This window comes from Cucumis melo, chromosome 4 (genome assembly GCF_025177605.1).
Source record: "Cucumis melo cultivar AY chromosome 4, USDA_Cmelo_AY_1.0, whole genome shotgun sequence".
NCBI classification, from domain to species: domain Eukaryota; kingdom Viridiplantae; phylum Streptophyta; class Magnoliopsida; order Cucurbitales; family Cucurbitaceae; genus Cucumis; species Cucumis melo.
This window is the reverse complement of record NC_066860.1, coordinates 27,445,800-27,467,352: the sequence shown is the minus strand read 5'-3', so window position 1 is coordinate 27,467,352 and position 21,553 is coordinate 27,445,800. Positions and strand designations below refer to the sequence as shown.

At 35.0% G+C, this 21,553-nt stretch overlaps 3 protein-coding genes across 3 annotated transcripts; 2 read left to right on the top strand and 1 right to left on the bottom strand.

Moving 5' to 3' along the window:
* Nucleotides 1-405: 405 nt before the first annotated feature.
* On the top strand, nucleotides 406-4,988 carry LOC103502690 (pentatricopeptide repeat-containing protein At4g35850, mitochondrial). Its single transcript, XM_008466720.3, has 13 exons — nucleotides 406-563; nucleotides 659-797; nucleotides 889-1,051; nucleotides 1,162-1,227; nucleotides 1,325-1,422; nucleotides 1,599-1,716; nucleotides 1,802-2,011; nucleotides 2,314-2,390; nucleotides 3,265-3,358; nucleotides 3,676-3,741; nucleotides 3,822-3,899; nucleotides 4,040-4,141; nucleotides 4,604-4,988. The coding sequence occupies exons 1-13, from the start codon at nucleotides 539-541 to the stop codon at nucleotides 4,694-4,696; spliced, it is 1,329 nt and encodes a 442-aa protein (XP_008464942.1). The 5' UTR covers nucleotides 406-538; the 3' UTR covers nucleotides 4,697-4,988.
* A 1,385-nt stretch (nucleotides 4,989-6,373) lies between these two features.
* LOC103502691 (PH, RCC1 and FYVE domains-containing protein 1-like) lies at nucleotides 6,374-13,301 on the top strand. The gene is made up of 10 exons (XM_008466721.3): nucleotides 6,374-6,503; nucleotides 6,715-6,965; nucleotides 7,063-7,149; nucleotides 7,709-7,798; nucleotides 8,215-8,301; nucleotides 8,406-8,507; nucleotides 9,430-11,505; nucleotides 11,584-11,730; nucleotides 12,089-12,507; nucleotides 12,660-13,301. Exons 2-10 carry the CDS (start codon nucleotides 6,918-6,920, stop codon nucleotides 12,838-12,840), a joined length of 3,237 nt encoding a protein of 1,078 aa, XP_008464943.2. The 5' UTR covers nucleotides 6,374-6,503; nucleotides 6,715-6,917; the 3' UTR covers nucleotides 12,841-13,301.
* Nucleotides 13,302-13,996: 695 nt separating this feature from the next.
* LOC103502692 (rhomboid-like protein 20) lies at nucleotides 13,997-21,292 on the bottom strand. Its single transcript, XM_008466722.3, has 8 exons — nucleotides 21,111-21,292; nucleotides 20,906-21,006; nucleotides 18,222-18,362; nucleotides 17,979-18,045; nucleotides 16,210-16,361; nucleotides 16,022-16,123; nucleotides 14,895-15,017; nucleotides 13,997-14,499 (listed from the first exon to the last, which is right to left on the bottom strand). The coding sequence occupies exons 1-8, from the start codon at nucleotides 21,133-21,135 to the stop codon at nucleotides 14,335-14,337; spliced, it is 876 nt and encodes a 291-aa protein (XP_008464944.1). The 5' UTR covers nucleotides 21,136-21,292; the 3' UTR covers nucleotides 13,997-14,334.
* Nucleotides 21,293-21,553: the final 261 nt, after the last annotated feature.

Here is a 21,553-nt window from a genome sequence, read left to right as displayed (position 1 = left end):
ATTCGTTGATTTGCGGCAAATGTATGAAGACTTCGAAGGGTTTGAAGGGGACGAAATTGAAAAGTAGCTTCAATCGTTTCTGTCTGAACACACACGATTTGAAAAAAATATAAAACGGCTACAAAAATTATGCGGAGCTTCGATGGTAATAGGTGTTAATTGTGTGTTGTGAGTTTTATTTAATTATATGGTATTTGGAGTTTATTGAACAATTGTAATTACGATTAAAGTTTATTACTTAGGTAGGGACATTTAAGACATTGCATCTCCAATTTTCGTTTAAGATTTTTGTTGTTTTGCTATTTTATAAATTTAAAAATAAATGAAATTCTTATTTTATCATTCGAGTCGTGGGTCCTTAAAAATTCCATCGGACCAAGTTGTTGGGCCAAGGCGTGTAAGCTCGAACCCATCTTGCACCAAAAGAAGCCCAACATCATCGAACTCGCGCACAAACGGGAGGGTTTTGGTGAGAAGCTCGTAGGAGAAACAGAGTGAGCTTCATTTCTCGTCGCTCCGTCTATCGATTTCAGTGTCAATGAAGCTCCTTCAATCTGTCGCCGGTTCTGCTCCGTCACCATGAAAGAAGTTCTTCAGTTCTTTATCTCCGTTCATTATTTTTAGCTTACACGTTCCTCGTTCTTCCATTTATGTTCAGGTCAAAGCCGCTCGCTTGTCCGTTTTCTTGGACAGCGTCGATCTTTTGCTGTTTCTACGGAAGAGTACAGAAAACGGAATTACGCTGATAATGTTTCCGAGTACAAAACCGTTATTGCCTCCCTCACTTCCCAGAGAAGGTCTTCTTTCTTTCTTTGATTGATTGATTTGTTGTTCTTTTTATTCGTGGGTATTTAAAGTGGTTTGTTGTTCAATACGTTTCTGGTTTAGGTACTTCTCATTGAGGGATGTGTATGACGATATGATGTTGGATGGAGTGCAGCCTACAATGGACGTTTTCCACTTACTGATAACTGGAACCATGAAAGGCGCTCGTTTCCAACATGCTTTTTTCTTCAGGGATGAAATGAAGGCCATGGGTTTGATTCCTGATGTAGGTAACTTCTTGAATATCAATTGAGTCTTTTTGGCCATGCTTTCACTATGCTTGGCTCTTCGGATTGATCATTACCTTTTTTCTGTACTTGCATATATGTTTTGCAGGTTAGTCTGTATAACATGCTGATCTCATTATGTGGTAAATGTAACAACTCTGAAGAGGCTGTCCGGGTAGGTTTCTATATGTTTTTAAAATGTTGTTTTGGAAGTTTGAAGGAAAATCTGGACCCGTCTTTTAATTGTCAACTATTGTATATTTAAATTGAAGATCTTAGATGAGATGAGGAGATATGAAGTGAAGCCAAATTCACAGACGTACATCTGTCTACTTAATGCTTGTGCAGCTGCTGGTAGATTAGATCGCGTGTATGCTACTTCTTTCACAACCTAACCTTTTATCATTCAGCCTGCAAGGGTTATAGTCGTGTTTATTGATTTATGTCATGTATAAATGGATGAGAGTAAAGTTCTCACCAGTAAATTCACTTATTTTCTACTTGATTGGTTTAATAGTTGTCTGACATTTTTTATCAATATATTAGGTATACGATTGTCAGAGATATGACTTCTGCTGGCCTTGGCTTAAACAAGTTCTGCTATGCTGGACTTATAGCTGCACATATGAACAAGAAACCTGTGGCAGATGATTTTGCTACTAAAGTAAAAATCATCTCAGCTGTTCTTTATGTCCTTGTTAATGTGCGGTTTGTGATATATCAATACAGTGCTACTTTTCTATGATTAGGTGGTTGAATTTGTTGAACGGTCAAAGGAATGGTTATCGGTTGATGCATCAAGTGTAACAGCTGAAAATGTAATGATGGGTGTTTCAGAAGAGGAATTGTACAATATTCCGACTGCTGAATATGTTCATAGACGTGGAGGATTTTTGAACAAACAGTTGACTATTTATCATGTTGCTTTAAATGCTTGTGCAAATCTCAAGAATGTGGAGGTATCTAACTCATAATTTCACGATATTTGGATTTATATTATTGGATAAACTTAATCAGATTAGGGTCTCTTTATTTCAGTTATGTTCTACATATATGATTAGTTGAGCCATTCTGCTATTGTTAGGTCTCCTGATAATTAATAACATTATTTCTTACATAGTAGATGCCATCTATTCTCCTTTATAACTTAATTTTTATCAAGTGTTTTCATATATTACGTGTAAACTTCCTCATCGTGTATTTTCATATAAAATATTTTTTTTGTTTCTTATCAGTTTTTTCTTTCTTACAATCTAAGTAGGTTATGGAGACCATAATGGATATGTTAAAGAAGGATGGAAAAACTCCCGATGTCTACATAATAATGCAAGTCATGAGGTAAAGGGCTAAGTCCAAAAATTAAATTCTGTTGTCTCTCAGTCCAAGAATTAAATTCTGTTGTCTATGGCTCCATGGCTCCATGCAGTTTCTAATTAAATGTCAAGGCATAGATCAATTTGATCGGACTATTGCATTCATTGCATGGGAATCACTCATAATTACCCCACTAGTAGAAAGTCAGCAATTTTGTTTGATTGAGTTGGTTTTCTTTAGCTGTTCATTAGTTTGCTTCTTGTTTTGATGAGAATGACCAGGGCCATAAATTTTAAAGATCAGCTTGTTATATGATTATAACTATAAAGTATGTGTAGATCTAATGGAACTACTGATTTGGCCTTGTTTGTGCATTTGTCTGCCATTGATTAAGCTTAATCTAACATGATCGCAAGTTGAGTGTTTTTTTTTTGTATGGATTATGATACACTAGTGATGGGTGCTTGCGTTGGATTGATTATGTTACTGTAGCGGTTCCTGTGATCATTCACTTTTTGTCTCTAACATGCGCTGTTTAGTAGCTTTTGTATGGGTGCTTTCTTGTATTTTCATATACTTGTCATGTAGCTTTAATGAAAGTTGTGAGGATTGTACATCAGCACTAAGTATAGGTTGCAGTCGTGTTGTTTCATTAGTTTTGACATCTCATTTGTAGGATTCTTGGTTATTAGAATTCCTACCCACTCGGTGATTTTTTCTGTTCTTCTATTGAAATCACAATGTAACCCACTCCATGTTTATTGGAAGAAGTGCTAATAGTCTAATACAGATTTTCATCTAAATAGATGTGTAGAGTTTGAGGCTTAATTATAAAATTGATTATTTAGGACATAGGATGGATGAGTTTTTCTATGATTTGACAGTTAACTTCTAACAGGTGCTATCTACATTCTGGAGATATTGATCGTGGTCATAAAGCTTTTGAGGAGCACTTAAATTCTGGGGGTTCTGTAGCAGCTGAACTCTATTCAGTGAGTTTGGACCAACTATGTTTCTGGCTTCTGCTTTTACAGCATTAAAATATTACTCCATATTAACTGTTCTTAACCAAAAAGGAGATATCCTTATATATATATATATTCTACTGTCCATCTACACGTTTTCTGCTTTCTTTGGAAATTCCTAAAAATCTAGAGAGACAGTTAACTTTTTCCAATATATTTCATCTTCCTTGCAAAAGAGATTGCTGTAGTATAGACACTTCAAACGAACAATATGAGAGTCTTTATTAGTAAGCATTCAAGGTAACTACTGCGGATATTTAGCTATGGTTTTCATTTGGCTGTAGACGCTTGTGGAAGGAGCCATGATTGGTTATACACCAAAGGGAATGCAATTGGCTCAAGAAACACTGGTAACTTCCAATTTCTACTGAAGTTACAATTGAAATTGACTTGATCTTAGTAATGCGATGTTGATTATTGCTTATTGCAGGAAAACATGAATTCCAGGGGCTTTTTCTTGAACGCCAGATTAGGAAGTGAGCTCCTCCTTGCAGCAGCGGGTGAAAAGGTAGGCCGACGGTTTATTACATTTTAGTTCACAAGAGACCATTGTGGGTAGCAATTGGCTACTTCAAAATTCTTACATTTATTATTTCGAGGTCCATATGATTCAAAATATGAGTTTAATTTTTTCATATTCCCATGCAGACTGGTGGTTATACAACTGCCAATTATATATGGGACCTCTTGCAAGCTCGACAGATAACTCCTTCATTCGCTGCTGTGGACGCTTATTACAGGGGATTGAAGGTACTTCTCTCTCCATGATCTTTAATTCTTTTGTTATGAAATTTGTTATTCCTGTGTTGATGTTTGATAATTAATACAAATATTATTATGGGTTGGCTTAGTGGTACAAAGGGAGACATAGTCTCAATAACTAACTAAGAGATCATGGGTTTAATTTATGGTGGTCACCTACTTAAGCGGGTTGTCCCGTGTCAGTCATTCACTGATATAAAAAAATGAATATTTGATAATTAATACATGCAACTTCCCTTTACTAGTAATTGAGGTCTGGTTGAGTTGAGATTCGTCAAGTAATTCCATTTTATTCTTGTGTATTCGTGCAACTAGCTGAAAGACAATATACTGACCATTCAAAGTGTAATTACAACATTTGATTTTAAATGGTTTGCTAGGTTGAATCAAACCTTAGGTCAAGTTCTCTTATCATTTAATAACGGTGACATTTTAAATTTCAAAATGCAGGATCGTGAGATTCCAGAAGATGACGCTAGGCTTTTATTAGTTTCTCGAATCCACGAAAATCTTCGAGCCAGATTTGGTGGCGACCGAGCATAATCTAAATCAGATTTGGTGTCTCCACATTGAGAATAATTTATGCTCCAATTTTAATTGATTCTTCCATCAGTTGAAGGTATGCATTATGATGTGTATCCAACGGTCTATAGGTGTTTAAGCCTTTAGAATTATGTATTTTGAATAGTGAAAGTGGAGATTTGATAGCAAGTTTTGAGTACTTATTTTGGCCTAGATTTAATTTTAATTTTAGTATTACTTTCAAAGAATTACAAGTTTGGATTCCAGTTTCTTTCTTTTGTGTATATTATTATACATAGTGGTTTAAGTTTCATTATTATCCCCCCAACTGTTTTTGGTAAGGTCTATTTTGGTTTGTAAATTTTTATAATTCTATTCTAGTCTTACAAATTTTACAAAATAATGGCCGTTGTTTTTTTTAATCGATCAATAACATAATTTTAAGTACTTCAAATTTTATAATCGATTAATAACATAATTTGAGGTATGTGTATTGGTATGTATCGGCATAATTTGCTGTTAATTGAAAAGAATAATATAGCAAAGATTACTGGCATCATTGTTATCATTATTTAGTGCGCTCCGGATTGAAATGAGTGCTTTTTGAACGATCATGTATAAAATAAAATATTAAAAAGCTTAAAAGTATAGTGATTAAAAGATAATATTAAAAATTGTTTTACTAAGGCTAAAACGTTGAATTTATTTATAAATTAACAATTTTTTACTTTCTATCAACCTACCATCTATTATGATACTATCTCTCATGATACAAATAACCATACATCGAGATAATTTAATTATGTTTTGTAAATTAATCTGTAAAATTAAAACATATTCAGTAAGATAGAATGTTGTGCAATGTCCAGGTAATAAGAAACAAAGACGTAGTGTGGTAGAGTATTGTAATCTACCCACTACAACCTTTAGATTTTGAGAGAATGAGAAAAGAAAATACAAAATAAGTATAATAATATTTGAAAGTGCTACTCTCGTAAAAACTTTGATTTCTTCTATTTTAGTTGACAAACGATTATTTGATTTATTTTCATATTAAACAAATTTCTGAAGGAAAAATTAGTTTATCCAACTCATTTTATCTAATTCTAATTCTGATGTAATCTTATTCTGTCTAATTTATAATTCACGTTAAAAACAACAATTTTGTGTATCTATGGGTCAAATATCCCCTAATAGTTTATATTAAATAAAAGTTTTAGTTGAAAAGAATCTAATTCTAAATTTTTTTAAAAAATTTCATTTTACCGGAACTCTAATTCACAATAAATTATATTAAATCTCATTTTATCTGATAGTTCAAGTAAGTAAAAGTTTTATTTTCTACTGTTGTCTATATGAATATTCTAATTGCGAACACTAGTAATTTTCTATCTAAAAGGGATATGAAGATGGAAATTTGTTAACATTAACCCAAAATATATATATATATATATATATATATATATATATATATATAACATTATTTTATCTAACTCTAAATTCACATTAAATAATAACAATTTTTATAATAATATATTTGATGAATTATATATATTTGATGAATTATATATATTATTGCATGGAATGAAGAAAATAATAATGTGTTGTAATAATGAATGAGAATGTGAATCAACGGATAGAAGGAAACAATAGTTATAATCCAACGATTATTAGTTATGTTGTTGATTAATGGCTTCCAAAGCGAGAAAATAGTGAAAACGATTCATTAATCCACATGCATTCTATTGGATTATTGCAATTTCTTCTTCTTCTTCTTCTTCTTCTTCCATTTCTTTCCTCAATTCCATTTTCCGGTTCATGATTACAGGTAATAAATCTTTACGTTTTTCCTCTCTCTTTGGATTTCTTCTTCTTCTTCTTCTTCTTCTTCTTCTTTTGCATTGCCGCCATTATTGATGGATTTTGATCCATTTCAGTTTTTCTGTAATTCGATTTTTATTTATTTATTTTTCTGAATGATGATGATGATTATGATGATCTATGAATGTTGTTGTTGATGTTTCCATTGAAATTATTAGTGTGATCGTGGTTGTGGTGGTTGTGGAAAATAGAGCATCAAATCGCATTTTGATGAGAGGTCACAAGAGAAGGAAGCAGCACATGCATCTATGAAGAAGATTGGGGTACGCAGGTCGCTACCGCACTACCTGATGCAATTGTCGCTTGTCGACATTGTTGTGCTTCTTCTTCATGCGGTTTCCCCACGATTTTCTCAGATGGAATGGCAGATCCTGCTAGTTATGGGAATCACGAGCGTGACTTTGAACAAGTCAGTTTCTTTTTTCTCCATCAAAATTTTCCCTCTCTGTTTTGTCTCTTCCGTTCTTCTAACACACCTATTTCCATTTGTTTTTGTGATTTTCAAGGCACTTATCGCTTTGAAAAAAGGAACTCAACTAATTAAGTATAGCCGAAAAGGAAAGCCTAAGCTCTGTCCATTCAGAATCTCTACCGTGAGTTATTATTATTTCCTTTCTTCATACACAACATGTTTATTACTCAATTCCCTTAGTAACAGGTTTGTTGTTTTCTGGTGTTAATTACATGTATAATGCAATTTCTTGTTAAAATTTGTAATTTACTCGGTTCTGTTATAAATGATGAACAAATAGTTTATTGAACTCTTCAAAATCAAGAACACATTGCCTATTGGTGGTTAGCATCACACAAACTAACATTTCACTTTTTGGATTTCTTTTAGTGGAACAAAATTTTAATGTTCTCAGAAATTATGCCATACGGAAAAGTTGTGAATAACTTTCCATGTACATTCCACAAATTTGTCTTCATTTCTCCAAGGACTTTCGTCTGGTAGCTTCATCAATAGTTGAAGATATGTATTCCAGATTTTGGGTCATAGCAGGCTCAACGTATGTTTGCCACATTCGAAGAGTTGAGGGGGCATAGACAAAACTAATTAACCTTATACATCTGCTGTCACTTCCTCAGGCATTAGATGTCATAGATTATGTGTGTCTTCAAAATTTTAATTTTACTGCAACTAATTTTCAGGACGAAACGACGCTGATCTGGTATTCACATGGAGAAGAAAGAACCCTGAAACTATCAAGCATCTCGCGGATTATCCCAGGACAAAGAACTGTGAGTTAAAACTACACCAAAATGGCTAAGAAGTCGAATATGTATACCTATGATTAACTATAAGGAACACATATAATGTAAGATCTTCTTGAGGCATGGCTATATTCTTCTCTTGGAATATGTATTGTATTTAAGTTATGCTTTATTTGGAATTTCATTTATGTTAGAACCCTATTCAGTTCCAGGCCTATGAAATTTTAGAATTGCATTTAGTTTTGTTATTAGTGAATAAGACTTCCGATTAATTAGCTTTATCATCTTCCAGCAAAAATCACTTGGGTTCTTTGCCTGCTATATTTCTTCTCCTCTAGTTCTCTTAGCTTTTGTCCATATTACTATGATCGTTGTTTTGAACTTGAAAATAATAGTGATATTTCTCCTACGTTTTTCCTCCTCTTTTCTTTTTCCATTTACAGGCCGTATTCAGAAGGTATTTGAGGCCTGAAAAAGATTACTTATCGTTTTCATTGTTGTATAGAAACGGGGAACGGTCACTTGACTTGGTTAGTGAAACTTAAGGAATTATTCAAATTTCAACTTCTTATCTATAGCATCTCTGATCGGAGAGTTATTTCAATGATTTCTGTCATCTGTCATCCTTTTATAGATCTGCAAGGACAAAGGTGAAGCTGAAGTCTGGTTTCTTGGCCTTAAGAATTTAATTTCTCCAAGACCACATCATGGACGTACTAGGAGTGATTTTTCAGATGTGAGTTTTTTCATTGCATTCTACAGCCATTCATTCCTATTGAGCATTGCCTTGTTTTTACTTTTTTTTCAATTTTATTTTTTAATACATTGGCAGTTAGATTTATTATTATCTTTTTTTGGTATTGTTCTTGCATCGATGTTGAATTCACATGAAAGACGGCATTAAGTAGCTTTAAGTAGCTTTGCAATTATTCAGGATAATGCAATAGCACAATGGTTTGACAATTCACATAGATAATCTTACTACAGAAAATTATGTGATAATTGCTATATAGCTGGAGCTCAATGCACCATACCATGGATGATCCTCTAATACACTCGAGGATGAGTTTAATATTTTCCCACACTATCCACATGTTGGAGATTTGAAAGGCATCTCGTTGCCATACCATTTCTAGCTTATAAAAACTATGAATAAGAACTAATGAGCCATAGAATAGAAGTGTGTTTTCAAAACATTTAAATCACTGATTGACCCAAAAGTGGATAAAGGCATATTTTATTATATATCACCAACAAAAGCATATCTACAATTTCTTCCATTCCTTGATATTTTATTTGAAAACAGTCATAATTTTTTATTCAATTCCTATGTTATAATTCACGGCTCCCAGAATAAAACCATGTTAAAAACTTGAAACTAGCAGCCCCTAACATTTCAAATTTTATATTGGTTGATCTTTCATTTTCTATTTTTTTTTCCAGTTATGGAGTAATTATATGTTTTACCCAAGTTGCTGAATATGATAAATCTTCCAAATTTGGGCATGTGTTTTTTTGCAATCTTGATTCCTCACGATATAATCATAGACAACTTGGGTTGGGCAGTAAACACTTTTTAGCTGGTTATCATGTAGCTAAATTTTCTAAGCTATCCTATCAAAAAAATTTATTATCTACTATTGATCATTATTTTCCAGGTTCAGGATGCTAACGACTTCTTTCAAAGTAGTCGACCTTTTGGTGCAACTTTAGAATTTAGTAACAGCTTAGCTCGTGGAAGGGATTCTATTGATTTAAATTCTCGTGAATCTCCTTTGCATCTGGTAAGTTCAGATGTTGGTTCGGAACGTGCAAATATGCAACTAAGAACAAGTGGTGGAGATGGTTTTCGCAGCAGTGTATCGAGCACTCCTAGTTGTTCAAGTGGAGGATCTGGACCAGATGATATTGAATCACTAGGTGATGTTTATGTATGGGGAGAGATTTGGTCTGATTTAGTTTTACCAGATGGAACTTCAAGTCAAATTCCAGTTAAAAATGATGTGCTCACTCCAAAGCCATTGGAGACGAATGTTGTTCTTGATGTTCATCAGATTGCTTGCGGTGTCCGACACATTGCTCTTGTAACGAGGCAAGGTGAGGTTTTCACTTGGGGTGAAGAATGTGGTGGACGTCTCGGTCATGGAATTGATAGAGACTTTAGTCGACCCCATCTTGTTGAGTTTCTAGCAGTTAGTAATATAGACTTTGTAGCTTGTGGTGAGTATCATACATGTGCCGTAACCTCTTCAAATGATTTATACACTTGGGGTGATGGTATTTTTAATTCTGGAATTCTTGGTCATGGTACTGACGTTAGTCACTGGATACCCAAAAGAGTTGTTGGTCCGTTGGAAGGGCTTCAAGTTTTATCTGTTGCATGTGGCACGTGGCATTCAGCATTAGCAACTTCCAATGGAAAACTATATACATTTGGTGATGGAACATATGGTGTCTTAGGCCATGGTGATAGGGAAAGCATGGTATATCCAAGAGAGGTGCAACTATTGAGTGGACTTAGGACCATCAAGGTTGCTTGTGGAGTCTGGCACACTGCTGCTATTGTTGAGGTTATGAGTCAAACTGGTTCAAATATGTCATCTAGGAAGTTGTTCACGTGGGGTGATGGTGATAAATATCGTTTGGGTCATGGAAACAAGGAAACTTATCTTCTTCCTACTTGTGTTTCTTCACTCATAGACTACAATTTCCACCAGTTGGCTTGTGGACACAACATGACAGTGGCTCTTACCACATCCGGTCACGTGTTTACCATGGGTGGTACTGCATATGGTCAGCTAGGCAACCCAAGTTCAGATGGAGTTATTCCTTGCTTAGTGCAGGATAGATTAGTTGGTGAATTTGTTGAAGAAATTTCTTGTGGTGCTTATCACACAGTTGTTCTAACATCAAGAAATGAAGTATTTTCTTGGGGGAGGGGTTCCAATGGAAGATTAGGACATGGAGATGTAGAGGACAGGAAAGCTCCTACACTTATAGAAGCTTTGAAGGACAGACATGTTAAAAGTATATCTTGTGGGTCAAATTTTACTGCAAGTATATGTATACATAAGTGGGTTAGTGGAGCAGATCAGTCCGTTTGCACTGGTTGTCGTCAGGCATTTGGTTTCACAAGGAAGAGGCACAATTGTTATAACTGTGGGCTGGTGCATTGTCATTCGTGCAGCTCCAAGAAAGCTTTGAAAGCAGCACTTGCACCTACCCCAGGCAAACCACATCGTGTATGCGATTCTTGTTATGCCAAACTTAAAGCTGCTGAGGCTGGCAACAACTTTTCTGTGAATAGAAAATTGACAGCCAATCGTCGTTCAACGGATTACAAGGAAAGATTTGATAGAGGGGAGGTGAGACCCTCTCGCATTCTATTGTCCCCCACTACAGAACCTGTTAAATATCATGAAATTAAATCGGTTAGACCAGGGAGTAGACCAACTTCTCCTTCTATGGTTAGAGCTTCTCAGGTCCCTTCTCTTCAACAACTGAAAGACATTGCATTTCCAAGTTCGTTGAGTGCTATTCAAAATGCTTTGAGACCTGCATTGGTGGCACCGCCGTCACCACCACCAATGGGCAATGCCAGACCTGCGTCACCATATTCAAGGAGACCAAGCCCTCCACGCTCAACTACTCCGGTGTTCTCAAAAAGTGTTATCGACTCTCTTAAGAAATCAAATGAGACGTTGGTTCAAGACAAATCAAAGCTTCAAAGAGAAGTATTAACTTCTTTCCTTGTAAATCCATATTTTTGCTTGGTTTCATTCATATAAATCTCATCCTTCCTTGTTTGTCAGGTTAAGAATTTGAAGCAGAAATGTGATATTCAAGGTGCAGAAATTCAAAATTTGCAAAAGAATGCAACTGAAGCAGCTTCATTAGTTGAAGAAGAATCCTCCAAGTGCAAAATAGCAAAGAAACTAGTTACAACAATAACAGAGCAGGTAATCCAAATATATTAACATTTGAGTTACTTCATTTTTTGTTCAATAGCTTGTTTAAATAACTGAAGAGAGTTGTTTTGATCTCATTGGTAACCTCACTAAGTTTATTTGCAGGTTTGTGAAAAATTGTTATTGTATTAAATAAGACAAGCAACCTTCTTAGCTCTTAACATATCAAATTACTAAATTTGCATCCTTCAGTTGAAAAAAGTCAAAACATATTTGTACCGCAAGAGAATGAAAACAGTCATCTTCTTAAGTTTTTTCATGACAAAACCACATGAGATGTATTGCTAACCGATGATTCAAATATTAGTGAGGCATGATGATTAATGTAAATTTGTTCCATTTTTTTTAGTTGAAGGAAATGAAAGACAAACTGCCACCTGAGATATCGGATGGTGAAAATTTTAAATCCATGTATGCCCAAGCTGAAGCTTTCTTAAATATGGTTGAGACATCGAAAGCTTCATCCTTGCCTACGAGTCATGAAAAACCTAACAATCTAACTGCACTCAATAATGGATCTACTCCCTCACTTGACGATTCTTCAAAGAGGATAGAAGACAATTTAGATGGTTCAGGAAGGAAGGACTTAACGCAGGAGAATGTAAATAGTCTCCTGGAAAGTAAGAAAACTTCAGAAAATGGCTCGAGATCTCCATTATCTTCGACTGAAGGTGAAAAGCAAGTCATTGAGCAGTTTGAACCTGGTGTTTATGCAACTTTGGTTGTGCTTTCAAATGGTACCAAGATTTTCAAACGCGTTAGATTCAGGTATTTCATCTAGAACACACTACAATGTAAATCTATAGTTTTGGATATATGAAAACCATTATCCAAAACATTTCATTTAATTAGGTCTTGATCATCATCATATTGGCACATCCCATACTTTAGTTTCATTTCTTTTTCGTTTGTGTTTGCAGCAAGAGAAGGTTTGATGAGCAGCAAGCAGAAGATTGGTGGAGTAAAAACAAAGACAGGCTGCTTAAAAGATACAACCCATCAACAACAAGCACAAGTGGCTCTACGCCAACCGGTTCGCCTAAAATTCAACCGGTAGTATCATCTACCGAGGAAAGCAATGAAGTTCCACCAGCCCCATAAATTGGATGTATAATAATCCAAAGGATTGCTTTAGAATAGCAGCATCAGGTTTCTAATAGATCTTCGATGGATTCGTAGATTTTCTTAGCAACAGAAGGCAACAAGATCGAATCGAGAAAACTCAAGTTGAAAATAAGGCAAAGGTAAACGGCAAGTTCCAAGTCGAAGAACCGTTTCTTCTTTCATTTGATCTTTTTAATTCATTCATTTCATTTTGAGCATCTCCTTTTTTCGGATGCACAACCACTTTCTTACAAGTTTGTGATGATGTTTACTAGAAATAGGAAAACAAGAAAAAAAGGCTCTAATTTTAGTGTTGTACTGATTGATTTGGCCCTTCCCTTTTCATTTGGTGAACTTACAACTTTCATGGCCATTAATTATATATATATATATAAATATAAATAGCTTTAACTTCATAATCACTGTGGTTCTAATAATATGGAACTTGGACTTCCCATTCACAAACTTTAGGAATTCATGTATATTGTTATTTCAACGATATTGGAAAATTTATGTAAGTGGACGAATTAGTTTTTAATATGTTGTTTGCAAGTACATAGCTTGGGTTCAAACTTTTGGGTAATTTATTTTGCTATATTTGAAAACAATCTTTTGTTTATTTAAAAATTATTTCTTTTTTCTTCACATTAGGATTGGTTCAAAGGAATAAATTTTGATTAACAAAATAATAATATAATTCAAGTATTCATTTATTTAGTAAATTCTATCATATTTGAAACTTTGAAAAACAAAAAGAAAAAAAGTTCATTATTAGATTTGCGGATTGATATTTAGAATTCTCCAAATCTCCTCACCTTTGTTCCTAAAACGAACTTTGATTAGTAAAATAATAAAATATAAATTCACGCATTCATTAAAACAGTATTTGATGTTAATTATCAAATCTATGATTGATATTTAGAAATAGTCTGACTCTCGATTCCAACTTAATTATGATTAAACAATATAATAAAATGATCAATATTTAGAACATATTTTTAGGAATTAATAATAGAGGTACATATGGGTTTAAAGAAAAGAAAAATTTAAGGATTGCAAGGGACGGAATAAAACGTTTATACATACACAAAAGTAAGAAGAGAAATTGTATTGTTTGCTTACTAAATATAATAAAGATTAGGAGCCAAAAAAATTGTGTAAAAATCTGAAATTTAGATTATAACATAAGAATTCTGCACATTATGGTTCCATAAACATTTCTACTTGATGTTTTGATCTTAGTAGTAAGACGTACAAACTAAGCAATCTTGTGTAATCGGACATTAATTATCAAGAAAATTTGAGAGCTACGGTAGAGAGGAACACAAAAGGGAGACACCTTAAAGAGTTCATAAAAAAACAGCTCGGTGAGTTCCTCCAACCATCAAAACTCGTTTGTCAGCAAATTCATCAACCCTCGATACTCAAATTTGGTTGTTTCTCCGACCTGGGACATCAAAGTTTTAAAATTACCCCTCAAAATTCTTCAAATTAGTGCGATTGTGATTCAAGAAGTATGTTTGTCGCAATGTTAACGTCGTTTCTGGCTTGCACAAGGGCCTGCCTGGCTGAGTTTCTGTCAAACCCCATTGAAACAAGTGTAGCAATGGCGTCTTCTGGTGGTTCTGTGGCACTTGGCGCCGAAGGATAGTTCCTCTAATAAAATTATAAGAGGAAATAATTCAGTTTTTAGTATAATTGAAAATGGAGGAGTCAAACAAACCTCGTAGTTATTAACATAACGGTATGTCAACTGAACCATCTCTCAGTTTGGCCAAGAGAAAACAATCCAGTTTAGAGGTTAAAGTATCAACTTAAGTTCTTCATGTTTTCCATGTCACCGATATATTCACTAATTACAACTATAAAGATTAGTCAGCAGATTATGCCAATAATAGCAATGCCTATATTCTGACGACTATCGGGACACAGTAAGTTCTCGTGCTTAAAACCTAACAAGTCAAATTTTCTTCCAAGAGTCATTTAAGCTTTCATCAAAGTATGTTTAGAGAAATCAACACCACATAGAAGCATTCGCCAAATGTACTAACCTCAACCGGGCGGCTCATGAAGGATGGCATGTTTCCTCTAACATCTCTGTTTGGGGCTGCTGGAGGATTCCCCGCAGATGGCAAAGAAAGTCTTGAAAAGAATGAACTGATAAACTCTGGAAACTGTAAAAGCCAAATAATAAAAATATTGCATTTTTAGAAAACTAGAAGGGCCTGATTGAAAAGTAAGAGAACATACATGAAACTGACTCCAAATGAAAGAATGAAATCTTCACGCAAAACATCGAAGTTTCGAACATCAGGATATAATAAAGGATTTTGGAAAGGACTCGTGTATATATGAGGTTGTCTGTCGATATACAAAAGACGAAACTTATAGAAGTAATTAAGTAAGTTGGGCACAGAAGAAAAGCCTGTCGTTCTTTGTTTTCTTCTTTCTTGCAGGTAAGAAACACCTTCATTCTTAGATTATAAAAAGGATAGATGAAGCAAAGCAAAAACATAGTTTGCATCATCAACTCATAAATTGAGCATAAAGAATCTTGTATATGCATGCAGTGAAATAATGGCACCACGGAGAAACGCATCAAATAATCATTTTTCATCCTTTAAAATATATTTGTGATTGTCAGACAATAGAGAAGACAGGCTATTAGCCACCTAACCTTTAATTTCCACAGTTTGAACAGATACCCATAGCCCAAACATTTTTTTTAGAAAAGGAAATGATAATTTTCATTGATGCAATAAAAAGAGACTAATGCTAAAAAGTATAAAAAATATGAAACATTCAATTAAAAAGACAAATAAAGACACAAGTCCACAAATCAAATAAGATGAAAAACCTACAACTAAGAAGCATCAAAAACTTATAAAGAGAGCCCCCATAAGAAGCTAAGAGACTAACCGAACTAAAACAAAACAAACCAACAAAGTGAGGCATCAAACCAAAAGGTCCAAAAAAGTTGACAAGAACGGACAGAATTACACCAAAAAGCTTTGAAAACGCCCTCATGAGAGGAAGGAGACCGAAGGAAAATAGGACTTTAAGCATCTCTGATGGAAAAAAATCTCATCCTAAGATAGATCTTAAACAAAAGAATTATAATTTCAGAAAGAAAAGAAAACTAAGAAACCAATGTGTTTAAGCAAAATTTGAATTTAACCTTGGCCTTGCGGATGCCAAATACATTCAACCGATATAAGGAACCAGCAAGAATTCCGCATATCCCTGGTAAGATGGATCTTCTCCACGAAGACAGAAGGAGCTGCAACACCAACAATAAAACTAGCTTACACAGCCAAAGAAAGTAAAGCAGGTATCCAAAAGAGTATAAAACAAACAGTCCTTAACCTGAAGACCAGCCAGATATATGAAAGACTTGTCAGAGAAACGAACTCCAAATACACGGAACCGAGTTGAAACAGGAATATCAAAGAAGAAGGGTACAAAGGAAGCAAACAAAAGACCATAAGGTCCAGAAGTCACTAGATTTGCTGCAGGATCTGCTCAAGAAGAAATAAAAATACGTATTAACTAAATGAAAATCATAAGCATGGACGTGTTCAGTTTATAAGCATTGTTGGAAAGAGCACGTGTGATTGCACGCTACAATCATCAAATGCTTTAAAATTGTGTTCAGTTTATAAGCATGGTTGGAAAGAAGTTAGCTAGAATGAACTTGTATCGAGGGAGACATGACCAAAAAACAAACTTAATGTGTTTGGATCACACATTAAGATCCTGAGTCCTTTGGTCACGGCTCCCTCAATACAAGTTTGTTTTAGCTAACAAACCACATGTTTTCATACGTTTTTTTTCGTGTTCTTTCCTAAGGAAGAGTGGTCACTCATACTACAAAAGGTGACTTACAGAAGAATCCGTCCAAAGGATTGGGACTCCTAACTCACATCTTTCCCCCACGCCTAAAGGAGTGGCCTTTGAGTAAATAAAGAGAGGCCACGTCCACTACTTCTAAATTGAACAAAGAATGACGAAACCCAAAAGAAAAAGAATGGAAGCTCCCTGACCAAACTAAGAAGTTATGATTCAATTTTTTTTTTCTTTTGGTAAAAAACCTTTCATTGAGAACAATGAAGGAATATGCAAGAGTACAAAAAACAAGCTGAAAAAAGGTCCACAACTAGCTACAAGAATGGTCTCAAATCCAAAAGAATTAGGCAACGTAGAAATTAAAAAAAAAAACCCAATTAACGAACACTGATAAAGACACATTAGACCTCACTACTTCCCATATCTCCAACAACTTCTCCAACCTCCTAACAATTTTACTATTCCTCCTAAGCCACGGTCCATGCAAAATTGCACAAAATCAAGCTAGCCAGAAAGCTTTTCTTTTCTCATAAAAGGGAGAACTCACAAGGGCATTCATAAGGATCCCCACCATCATAGAAAAACAATCCCTATTAAGCATCACTGCCATACCAAACACCCTACAAAGCAAACTGCAACCCCATAAAAGACGACCAAGATGCTCCTGACAATAACAAAACAATTAGGCCACAAGACAAAGGCAGACAATCGATAAACACGATCCTACGTGTTCACTCTACCCCAAGACTCCCACTATTTATACAGGAGGGAGGAGCTAAAATCTAGGAAGTAGTGGGGGAGTGGTCCTAGTCGAGGTTAAACCGCCAACAACTCATTTCTCCAGGACCACTCAACATGTCCAATGATTTCCTACCTTTTAGGAGAGGACATGCCCACTAACTCCTATATTTCTGCTCCAATATCCCACGTACTAAATATTGGACACCACTACCCTATTTTGTAGGAAATAATGAAATTTCATTTCGGTTTTCTACTTGAGTTTACACAATAGATGAATAGGTAGACTCATCAAAAAGAAAAAAAAAGGAGTAGACCACGCACGATTGCCAATATACCCAACTAACTCCCCAGCAAGTGAGCTACTTGCTAAGAAAAACTTCTGGTCCTATTTACAAATATTAGGGGAGAAAAAGTATCGATAGGAGGGCAGTTCAGAGCTACAAAATGAAAAGTAAAGGGATGGACGACAAAAAATAAACAATAATTAAGCATGGGTTAAAATTATGCTAGCTGCCAAGCATACTAGTATGTTAAACGAAAATGCATACCTTTAAGTAATGATATCGCAAGGACCTCAAAAAGTAAGGAGGATATTATTGAGAACAATATAAAGACCTGTATCACAATGGAATATTAATATAGATCTATTTAAGGAAAAAACACATATCACTAAGGAAAAAGGACAATTAGAGTTTTTTTGTGATCCGTTCATTTTAAAGATCATGACTGGTAGCTTCATTATGACATATTTTTAATGAGATCTTGCAGCATGAACTGAATAAAAAACTTACCGAGTATTTGTTGGAACCTATTTGTCTCTCAAATACTCTGAAGTAATATAGCAGAAACAGTCCGAACATCAATTCAGGAGTAGACGAAAAAGCAAAAACTGACATTACTAACTTCCAGAATCGGAGCTTCACAATCACATCCTGCCATAAGGATGACAATTAACTGGTGAAAAGTCTACTCCCTGGTCTATACCAGGCAAATTAAGGGGTAATCTTTACTATGGAAAAGGGATAAAATAAGTCGAATCTAAGTCCTACATAATAGGAATATATCAACAAAGATGGAATAGAAGCAGTCAGAACGATAAAAAATAATATTTCTACAAGTGGATCCTTTACCATAGCTCATTTGAACTCATATCCCTTCCCAAACTTACTTTGTTCATTCACTCCCATACCCCCCCCCCCCCCCACCCCGGGGTTTGACGAATTGTATCTCTCCCTTCCCCATTATATATTATATATTGGAAAAATATTGATATATACCTTTGAACTAATAAGTTAAACCCCTAAACTTTCATAAAATGAACCAATTTAGACTCTCATAGTCTTAGTTAAGATTTTCTTTATAAATCGTGCATGCGTCAATTCCAATCTTGTTAAGTTGACATTTGAAAAGATTACACATTTAGAACTTATGCATGAATGATTTTCAAAGATAACCTTAATTTTTTAATCAAACCAACAAAACCTGCATTCTATATATAAGAATGCCTAAACAAAAGAGGTCCTCTGTATCAAACGTGTAGAAGTTAAAATCCCTTAGAAAACATCTAAAACAAATTCCTCCGTCGCAAAGATTACTTCAAGAGAAAGAAAAGAACAACAGGTCGCAAATACATGGAGTCCATGGAAAAATCAATCACCACATCGAAAGGTTGATACCATAGATCTGGGAGTAGATCCAAAGGTGAGAGCAAGGAAGGTGGCAAGGCAAGCGGAGACGACCGACGGAGCAATGGAGGTGGCAGGGAAGGCCGAACCGGAAGTTCTAGCCTCCTGAGTGGCGACAGAGGCGATGGTGAAGATGATGGCAATGAGAACCATGAGAAACTTTGGAGATGAAGGTCATTGGTTCAGAGGCATTTGGTGGTTAGGGTTCTGGCGAGAGAGATTGAAAGAGGAAAACTGGGAAGGACCCTTTGGTTGGAAATTCAAAGATAATCTTAATAAATGGCCTAAATTGATTCATTTTGATAACTTAGGAATTTAATTGCAACTATTATAAGTCTCACATGATGCTTTTTGAATGAAATCTGAAGGAGTGTGTATATTGGGTACACTTAAGAAAGTCCCGGGTTTAAACTAACGCAATTGTTAGTATGTTTTCATGGATACAATTCAAAAGTTTAGGGTATAAATAGATTTTCCCCCCTATTTTTAATAACCAACCTTACATTGAGAACAAATGAAATAATAGAAATGGAAAGGGTCAAACAAGAGGAAAGTCATAGTAAGCAATTCCAACCAAGCAAAAGAAAAACCTGAAGCCAATGGAGATACATGAAACTCAATAAGGAACCAAACATAGTTCAAAAAATTGTTGATAAGAAAAAAAAATCATTTATGCATGAAATTCACAAAAGAATTGTTGTCTAATAAAAATCTTTAATTTCTCTCCAACCAAATTTCTCATAAAATGAAAGCACTGCCTGCAAAAATCTTATTGGAAGTTTCCTTGAAGCATGAAGCACCAACGCTCTATTGTCTTGATCTATCCTTGAATGCTTCATATTTAACCAATCTATCAGCCTTCAAAAATCGGATATTTCCTCTTCTAGTAAGCTCCTTTCCAGTAGAATCTACAGCTTCTTGTCACCAAATCCTGAAAATCTTTGATTGCAATTCCAATGTGTACAGCAGCACGTAATAACACTGGTACCCATTCAAAAGCTGCCCATACACCCAACTATCCTCTCAAATTTCAACTTTATTGATATCCCACCATCTTAATTTCAAAAACTTCTCAAAATTAATTCTTAGCTATTAGATGAAAGACAATCAATGATAGTTGATACCAACTAATTTCATTTTTTTTTTTCAAGACAACCTGCTTCTTGCATTCCAAATTTGTAGACAATAACTTTGTGCCAAATTTCCTTTCTTCGTCCAAAGAAACTTTGAAACTATTTTTCCATCTACACTACCTTCCCCTCTCTAATATTCTAGTTCTTAACCCATCTTTTTTGATGGGACATGATGTATGATCTCATTAGATGACTTAATTAGAAACTTACATTATCTATACCAGGCTCCCGGAAACGTGCATTATCTCCTGATAGGTACACCTATTCGTTCGATAGGCTATTCACATGCCGCACAACCAACCATAAGGCAAAATCTAATACTCTTTCCACATTCAACAACAAAGAAATTACTTAAAGAAAGATATAAACCCAACTAGAACCTAAAAATGGCAGGTGGCTACTATATTCAAATCCAAAAGTGCAGCGATCAATTGCACTAAGTCCTCACACACATAAGGAAAAAAATCAACAAGGCCAATTCGGTCTATAATCGAAGGATTGAAAAAGTAGCTGCCAGTCAACAGATGCAAGCACAATATATCAGGGAACTGATAATCAAACATCGAAACAAGCAATAAGGGGGTCACGTTAATGAAAGAAAGAAAACCCAAAATCGGAGACACCAAAATCAAACCAGAGGGAGTGGAAGAGAAGTACCTGATAGGACAAACCAAGCTTAATTGAACGGCCTTGGATCCCGAAGAAAATGGTGAAAAGAGCGGAGGCGATGATGAAGGTCCGGGTGACGGGAGCATTGTCTGCGGACACAAAGGTAGAGGAAAATGGATCAAAGTTGAAAGAAGAAATTGAGGAGTAAAATGGTTGGTTAAGGAATCGAAGAGAAGAGTGGAAGAGAACGTACTGAAACCGGAGGGGCCGCCGTTCATCGTCTCAGAGAGGAAGGAACGATTCTCTGAGACGGTCACAGCCTTCTTCTTTCTTTCTCTATTTGATTTTGATTTCGATTTGTCGTCTTCGTCTGTTGGGAACTTGAGAGTGGAAATTCGATATCTCTTCCTCTTCCCCCCACCTCCCCCCCCCCCCCCCCCCTACGGTTGGAAACTACTATTATATATATATATATATATATATATATATATATATATATATATATATATTACATAAAATACCCCCAAATTTATACTTTTTACAAAAATATAAGAATCATATCCAAAAAATTTATCAATGGAGGTATGATCGGAATTTAACGTTAATATCCAATGTAATTATACTTCGTCTTCTTCTTGAATGGTCTCTTTTTTTCTTTTTTCAGTTAAGAATGAAAATTTTGTTGATCATTTCTCG

Bases quoted from the DNA above. Each gene is read 5' to 3' on its own strand.
- LOC103502690 (XM_008466720.3), top strand. From the start codon at position 539: ATGAAGCTCCTTCAATCTGTCGCCG. The intron at 1,052-1,161 runs GTAGGTAACTTC...TATGTTTTGCAG, and splicing joins CCATGGGTTTGATTCCTGAT to GTTAGTCTGTATAACATGCT. The intron at 3,359-3,675 runs GTGAGTTTGGAC...ATTTGGCTGTAG, and splicing joins TAGCAGCTGAACTCTATTCA to ACGCTTGTGGAAGGAGCCAT.
- LOC103502691 (XM_008466721.3), top strand. From the start codon at position 6,918: ATGGCAGATCCTGCTAGTTATGGGAATCACGAGCGTGACTTTGAACAA. The intron at 8,302-8,405 runs GTTAGTGAAACT...ATCCTTTTATAG, and splicing joins GGGAACGGTCACTTGACTTG to ATCTGCAAGGACAAAGGTGA. The intron at 11,506-11,583 runs GTATTAACTTCT...CTTGTTTGTCAG, and splicing joins AATCAAAGCTTCAAAGAGAA to GTTAAGAATTTGAAGCAGAA.
- LOC103502692 (XM_008466722.3), bottom strand. From the start codon at position 21,135: ATGAACGGCGGCCCCTCCGGTTTCA. The intron at 16,124-16,209 runs GTTAAGGACTGT...TTGGTGTTGCAG, and splicing joins TATATCTGGCTGGTCTTCAG to CTCCTTCTGTCTTCGTGGAG. The intron at 15,018-16,021 runs GTTAAATTCAAA...TGGCTTTTACAG, and splicing joins TTGGCATCCGCAAGGCCAAG to TTTCCAGAGTTTATCAGTTC.